Here is an 8,077-nt window from a genome sequence, read left to right as displayed (position 1 = left end):
TGAAGAGACTTTAAGGTCTGGAAAGCATCACCAAAGATCTGACTCACCAAAACCCATTCCTGCTTTCCTTCTTCAACGAGATGAATCATAGAAATGATGTCAAACTTGTTATTGTTGTCAATGTCATCTGAATGTGGGTGACAGATAACAACACAAATCATGTGCGTACTGATGCCCTGCTTCCCAAACCACTCACTCTGTGTCTCACGGAAAGTCTGGGGCAAGTACTTCATGGCCCAATCGGCAATTATCAACACCTCATGTGACTTCAAGTTTTGGAGAATGTTCCTTTTACACAAGTCCTGATTAACATTCCTGATTAAATGATCCCTCCACGCCCAAACTTTCTCTGCTGACACCCCAAAGTCATGTTTAACTTCTTCCCTTTCTTGGATGCTTGGAAAATTTGTACTCTCTATTACGGTATGAATTTCGGTTCTAACACTGTACATGATGTCACAAGACTCACAGGTACCAGTGTGAGCATGCTGGCACTCTTCTTCCGACAATGCATATTGTATACAGTGTTGAGCACAGTTCTTTTCAGGTCTGATGTGACTTCTAAACCCACTCTTTAGATGCAGCTTCAAAGTGTCAATCTTCCCTTTAAGTTCAGATATTCTAATCTCTGGCAGTGCAAGATTTGACACAATCCTCTTCAAGGTATCGATGCCCTCTAGACCATCATTAACAAAGTTGTCCAAACCATGAAGAGATTGAAGCTGGGAGGCTGCACATGCCTAGATAATTTTGTAAAGAGTTGCCCTGGATGGAGAAATTAGAGAATTCTCCTTGCAGTAGTTTTCATATGCTGTAATAAGTCGAGAAGCTATCATTGTTCTAATCATCTTTGGAACTTTCACTGTAAGGCCTGAGGATAACTTCAAGTTTTTTGATCCAAATCCAACAACTTGAAGATAACATGGAGCAGAAATGAATTCAATAAAGTGATGAATTTTCTCCTTTGACAGACGTAGTCGGGATATTTTTGGTGGAGTTACATACTGTCCAGGTCCATGTGTTGAAGCATACTTTCTTGCAGCATCAATTTTGTAGATGGTCAATCCTTCAATAAATGTCTGAAGCTCTGACTTAGTGTACATTCCCACAAGTATGGACAACATCTGTATCTTAGTTGTGTAATCTTCAGCTTTTTGGTAAGCTTCTACAACAGTCTCTGTGAGGGGATCTTTAGGTCTGGGTTCCTGATCTTTAGGTTTTATGCTTTCCAAGACATCCGTCATCAAGAGGGAGCCCTGGGATGGTGCAATGCTTTCACAAACATATTGGAAGGCAGAACGAGCTTGACGTATGTAGTACATTCTCGATGAATACTGAAGTTGATCAAGATTCATTGATGGCTGTGATTTTAAAGGGGAGTACTTTCCATCTGACATTAATTTCATAGCTTCATTAAAGATTTCACGCTGTGATCTTTCATCTTTGGACCAATCAGACCCCACAGTTTTCTGGGATAACAGAAGATCAAAATCTAAAAATAAATATAACAATAAATATATATATACCGGTATATTCCTTCAAATATATTTATTCAAAGTATTAGACTAAACCCAGCTGTTGGATACACGCATATATATATATATATATATATATATATATATATATATATATATATATATATATATATATATATATATATATATATACACACACACACATACACACATTTGAAACATTCAATTCTGTATGAACTTTTTTGTGACGTCACAATGATCATAGCATGCGCTTATCTCTTGTCGCTTGGATTATTGTAAACATAAAATCTCGATAATTTTAACAGTTCTGAACGATTTGTCTTTTTCAAACGTAAATATAAGTAATATACAGCAATGTTAAAAGTACACTGGGATATGAAAATGAGGAAAGAGGGTGTGATATAATGGTGGAAGGAAACTTACATTTTTCATCAGAAAAGTCATTTGAATCAGCATTTAATTTGTAGAATTTAAAGTACACAATCTTGCGCAAGTCCGTAAATTCAAAAAAGGGTTTTTTTTTTGTTCTGTTTTTGATTTTTGTTTTTTTTCATGACTTAAAGAATACCATAATAACATTGCATGTTTTTCTTTTCTTTTTTTAACATTGTAAGTTAACAGTGAATGACTAGGTGCTGTATTTCTTATTTGTTATTTTTCATCCTGATTATTGATGAAATACAATGTAAGAGTAAGCTCCCAAGGCACTCCGAATAAATCGTTTACATAAAATTCATCATGAGTTCACCATTCACTTTGTGCTTTTGCTTCAATTGCGTTTTGCGTTCGCTCATTGCGAATTCCATTCAGAGTTCGCTAACCATTCAAGTGGAAACGTAGAACGCTTCATGGACTGTAACTGTAGTCATCAGAATCAATCGCTGCACAAAGTTTTATATTCATCAGGCAAAGGGTTCTCAATTGAAAGATAATGAGTGCAAGATTTACTTCCTAATACACTTCTGTATATGAGAAAGCTTGCATACAAAGTGGTTCTTAAAAATTCACAATATTGCTATCTGGGAATTAATATAATTTTAACTTCATATAATCAGAATATTTCTATCTGAGGGGCACATGTATTTGTCGTACCTGAGTCTGTTGTCTGAGAGCATGGTGCACTATCGCTTTTGGTAATTTCTGGAGCATCAATTCTTCTATCCGTGTCTAAAAATAAAATTGAAATCTGTATGTATATATCCAAAATAGCAAATTAAACTTTGTCTTTTCAGTTTGTACAAGTTATACTTCACAAGGACCAATTTGTGATAGGTCTTTGTATTGAAATCTGTATTTATATTCTACATGTAATTCATAACAGCTACACCTGTACATGTTGCATGTGAACATGATACACAATGTTTTTTTCTAAATGGGTTGGGATCAACCCCTCCCCCCCCCCTCCTCCCCCAAAAAAGAAATATTTTTCAGGTATGTGCTATATCATAATATATGAAATATAATATATAACAGAGGATTATGCACTTGATATCACCTTACCTGATATTTCCATACTGTCTTCAGGCACAAACAGTTGCCATTCATTCTCTTGGTCCTCTGAAAGAACAAAAAAAGCTCACTTAACCAATGTATTATTCATTCAAAATGATGATCAGCAACAAATTTAAAACAGCCACAACACTAGACAATACAAATGACTCTATTAAATTGTAAAATATAATTTTTTTTTCTATGTTATACCTCTTGGGTGAGAAAAAGATCTATCAGCGTCCATTGCTTCAGAATCTGTAGTTCCCTCTAATAAACAGCATATTTCTACAAAAAAGTACATGAAATGTATATAGTATAATCTAATATAACAGTATATGTAATCTATATAAATCTTATTTCTGATTTTCATACACAATATCTAATATCATAGTTATTCTAAATATGTTGTCCAGCTAAACAAGTTTTCAGCATGAATACAAACTAAGAGCTATCTTAATGATAAAAATACATTAACCCTTTGAAATACCCATTGATTTTTTTAACCTTTTTATGCGTCAATCTGTGTTATTCTCTTAAATGCTTCAGTGAGAGAAGCAGGTCTGGCATACCCCCCCCCCCCCTTCAATATCTTTGGTATGAAAATATCAGACAACATTTGTTCTTACATGTAGTTCTCCTCAACCCCTTTGTATTTATATTTTCTGTTTCATATATAATGTGCAACAAAGCTTTATGAGTTGAATACATCATAATAATTCAGTCAATCAATTGTGTAAGAAACACACCTTTCAACTCCTCCTTCATATCTGCATTATTCTTGAAACAGTTTTTATGCTTCTCAATACATCTTCTGCAAACACCTATTTATGGTAAAATTCCAAACATTATTCTGATGTATCGATGCATTAATTTCCCTTAAAACATTGGTTCATTTGCTGTTCTTTAACAGAGTTTTTGTTCATTTTCAAAACAATAATTTATCAATGACAACAGATAAGAAAATTGAGATCAAGCATAGGTTTAAAACGGGTGATACTAAAACAAGTCCCACGGGGAAAACAAGTCCCACGTAAGTCCCACGTAAGTCCCACGGCAAATGCGGCTATATATCTATGATTGATTATGATTAAATGTATTAAAATAATATTAATTCACACAACAAAATATTTTTATAAGCTTTTATTACGGATTTATCGACGAAAAATCAAAGATGTTGGTAAAGGTAGATAACTCGTACGTAGAATTCATACGACAGCAGAAGAAATCTATATGCCCGCCGTTTAATTGATGGATAATTTTAATTTTCTCCAACAAAATAAAATCCAATAGCAGTAAAAAGTTGACTTTATATTCATTAATTAACACAAACTAAGTAAACGTTGGGTAAGTAGACAACTCCTACGCAGAATGCATTCGCCCGCTGAGAAAAGAGCACTCCTGCCGCTTACGTGATTGGTTATTTTAATGTTTTATATTTTCTAACTTTAAAATGATCATATTAATAAAAAAATGGATATGATTTTTTCATTACCTTAGTTTTTTTTTAATCAACTGTACGAGGGTTGTTAGAAAACTTCGCGGACAGTGATTTACGGCAAAATTACTGTGAACTTTGTAGATTGGCGTATGTTTTATTTTAAATGACTAGTGTACCATTTGAAAGTAAGTATGAATTCAATTTTTTTTTCTCCAAAAGATACAGCGATTTTTACTTTGCGTGAATTAGATTTACGGAGCAACATTTCATATTTCCACGAAGTCAGGTGACGTCAAACAACTGAAAGTCAAACATGTTAATTACTCTTTTTCAAAGTAAACACCTTTCACACACTTTTTGCGTGGACCCTGAGGTCAACGCAGAAAATATATAAGCGAGGTTAAACCGGATGCTATGGGGAAAATTCAGCCTGCGCATGAACTAGCCTGGTTCCTGTGCATTATGGGTAGCTCATGGGTAGCTCATGGAACCAGGCTAGCACAAGTTTATCTGCATCGGGATCAGGATTCCGTGCCATATGACACATAAGTTCAAAGGCGCTGTAATTGTATAGTTGTCGGTAAACAGTACAGAAACAAGGTATTCCTTTTAAAGAAATGATTGGCATGTGATATGAACTATCAGTATTATGAAATAAGTTAATTTTATGCCGAAACTACAACATGCATCAAATAGCATAATTTGCAATGTTTTGTTGTTTTCCGAATACACATGTAACTTAACTTTACATTTATACTAGGCGAGGCTAGAGAACTTCCCGATTAAATTTTTTAAGCATTTAAGTATGATTGAATAATTATGTCACTATAAAAGTTTAAATCTCAAGAAGAATGCATCAAAATATGAAATTTTTAATTTACACAAAGCTGTCACTGCATAGTTAATAAAGTAAAGCGAATCGTAATGTGTGTGCAAATAGCAGAATTCGCCGACTGCCTGATACCATACATGCAAACTTCATTCATAGATAAATCATAATTATTTTAGAAGTATGAATCCTTTAAATTCTGAGATAAAAAGTCAGGGCTATACATACATGTATACGCAATACAACGTACAAATTAAGTGGTTAAAAACAGAGGGCTAGAGTCTGTGGAATATCTGAAAATTTTAAGGCTTTCACGTTTTCGTTGGAAACACATGCAAATGGTCCACGTATTGTAGTCCTTTTTTAAAGGACAGCAACTTGTTAAGAAATTTAACCGATTTATAAAATGCACGTCCATACCATTATTTGTCAAGCTTTTGTATAATGCCTTTTGTGGCATATCGTAGATCATTTAGGTCCAACAATTTCTGTCTACGCAGTTTCGACTTTAGATGAGGTAAATAAGCGAAATCTATAAGTGCAAGATCCCGGCTGTAGGTGGGTGGGGGGGGGGGGGGTGCTGCAAGGGCTAAACAACAGTTTTTCCATCTTTAAACCTCTGTGATTCAAGTTGTAAACGTTTTTCCTATATAAAAAAAATAGTAGCATTCATATAAGAACCCTTTGGTGACCATATACATCTTTTCCATAGAATGGCATAGATATCTAATCAAATGGGGGGGGGGGTAGTTTTAAACTGATTAGATATTGACATGATTGATATGTATTGATACATGTAGTAGGTCCTAGCTATATTTACTGGTATACATAATTGGACTGTTATATAAATATTTTTGGTATGTTAAGAAATATGCCATTACGTTAAGGCGAGGGTTATCTTACCAGAACCAGTGGGAACATGTGTGCTCAGCTTCATCCATATCTCTCGGCTTTGAATGAATGTAATTCCCCTCGCGACTGTGCCAGATTGAGATTTGTCATGTAGTGGATGACAGCATGTTCTCCTTTTTCTTTTCCATTGAATCCCAAATTCTTGCCTGTGTTTAACACATATACGCCCGCTGAACTTTGACAGCCTCAGCCCATGCACACCAGCACGGTTAAGAATTAACAATGGTTCTGGTATGTGTGCAAAATCTGACTCAGAGGTACATTTAAAAAATCTCAAGTGTGCTGAAGTATCTTTCTTACAGTCTTGAAGTATATAATCTGCTTTCTCTTTACAATTTTCACCAAAACTACATTTCAAACTATCCATCTTGTTGACATCTGCTTTCTCCAATCATTCTTCTTTATCCTCTTTACACGAGAGTTCCACAAAGGGAGATAATTTAATCTCTAAAAATTCGGAATTTAAACACCGGAAAATAAGCTTAATATTTATTTGCAACCAAATTCTTATTCAGGTATATTTCTTTATGGATAATTCTATTTTTTTAACCAAGAAGTTCTAAATTTAAAACGTTTCTTGGGGTTTTATATCCTGCTATGTGAAGTTGTGTGTTTTGGACATTACCTATCTTATTATAATATTTGATCATCTAGCTTAAATCAAAGAATGAATTAAAAAATATTTGTGCACCAAAGCAAAGGTATTTGTATCAGATTTTATGTGAATCTGACTCTAGGTATGATTAAACTCTATTTAATACTTAAATGACTATTTGAAATTAGCCTTATTCATGCATGAAATTTATCATGAATGAGCTAAAAATAGAAATGGTCTTATCTGGGGGATTTCGGTGGTGCAGATAAATTTAACCATGAAAATTTGATAAAATAGACAATATACTTTAGATATATCCAGATGAACTATGAAAATTAATCTTCACCCTTCATTATAAATATTTGATTTTGCATGGTTCTATCGTAGACTGCCTCTTAAAAAATTAGGTTGTCCTTTGGGATGTTATGTCTATATACATACATCCCATTGTTGTTATGAGATCCGACTCTAAGAAGGTGGGAGTTGCAATCATAACCTGGTCCCCAAGGTGTAAACATCCCCTCTGATTATGTCAGAAGAAAATACATAAACGAACCGTTTTAGTCAATTTAAATTGTTTGGATAATGACGAAAAAAAAGGTTGAAGAACGTCCTCATAATGTTATGTGAATGATTCTGGAAAACCAACGTGCAATGTGAGATGAATATTGTATTCGAACATTAGCTAGAGAAGAGATCATGCATATTTTGAAGTAGAATAAAAATGAATTGATGTACAAATTATTATGTACACTTTATTGTCAGCGATAAGCGAATCCCGAGGAGGAGCAGACCTTAGCGTTTCGTAAGGCCCATTTTCCGTACCAATGGCCGATATTGTTAACATTGTAAAGGATCCTACGTGCGTGTCTCAATACATGTACATAAGAACACTTCAGCCGGTTAAAAAAGTGTGTATATTAATTAAATTAAAAAAGTTTTTTAAAAAATATATCCTTAAAACAATACCATTTCACTACATTAATGAGTTGACTTAATGCCTAAAGAACAAAGTTCCGAAAAGTTTTCCCTGCTTTAAACTAGTTTCTATTTTTTAAATATCTCAAACGAATTTCCCTATACAACTCTCTTGAAATACAAAGTCTGATGAAGAAAACAACGCTCACGACGTCATGTCGTTAACTTGACGTTATCAGATTTCAATGTAAAGATAGCTGTCCTGCGTGAAAAATTGTAGATTGATTAATGATTTTTATGCTATTGTGTTTTCTTTTTATGTGATCTATTCTTAACCTTTAATTGCTTGTTGTAAATAAATTGATTAACAACTTTGGATTTGATATTAGAATTATATA

At 33.8% G+C, this 8,077-nt stretch overlaps 1 protein-coding gene across 2 annotated transcripts; it reads right to left on the bottom strand.

Moving 5' to 3' along the window:
• Positions 1–2,141: 2,141 nt before the first annotated feature.
• On the bottom strand, positions 2,142–6,582 carry LOC117690409 (uncharacterized). Of its 2 annotated transcripts, XM_066065947.1 has the most exons (5): positions 6,158–6,577; positions 3,734–3,808; positions 3,198–3,272; positions 2,997–3,053; positions 2,151–2,663 (listed from the first exon to the last, which is right to left on the bottom strand). In XM_066065947.1, exons 1-5 carry the CDS (start codon positions 6,531–6,533, stop codon positions 2,548–2,550), a joined length of 699 nt encoding a protein of 232 aa, XP_065922019.1. In that variant the 5' UTR covers positions 6,534–6,577; the 3' UTR covers positions 2,151–2,547. The 2 variants fall into 2 exon arrangements, with proteins under 2 accessions (XP_065922024.1, XP_065922019.1); XM_066065952.1 differs by lacking the exon at positions 3,734–3,808 and having other exon boundaries at positions 2,142–2,663; positions 6,158–6,582.
• Positions 6,583–8,077: the final 1,495 nt, after the last annotated feature.

The sequence above is a fragment of the Magallana gigas genome, chromosome 1 (assembly GCF_963853765.1).
Source record: "Magallana gigas chromosome 1, xbMagGiga1.1, whole genome shotgun sequence".
In the NCBI taxonomy this organism is placed as follows: domain Eukaryota; kingdom Metazoa; phylum Mollusca; class Bivalvia; order Ostreida; family Ostreidae; genus Magallana; species Magallana gigas.
This window is presented reverse-complemented; position numbering and strand designations above follow the sequence as displayed.

What these genes read in the sequence shown, in the direction of transcription:
- LOC117690409 (XM_066065947.1), bottom strand. Translation starts at nt 6,533, where the DNA reads ATGGATAGTTTGAAATGTAGTTTTGGTGAAAATTGTAAAGAGAAAGCA. An exon ending in TATGAAGGAGGAGTTGAAAG is followed by an intron (nt 3,273 to 3,733) that starts GTGTGTTTCTTA and finishes ACTTTTTTGTAG; the next exon opens with AAATATGCTGTTTATTAGAG. An exon ending in ATCTTTTTCTCACCCAAGAG is followed by an intron (nt 3,054 to 3,197) that starts GTATAACATAGA and finishes TTGTTCTTTCAG; the next exon opens with AGGACCAAGAGAATGAATGG.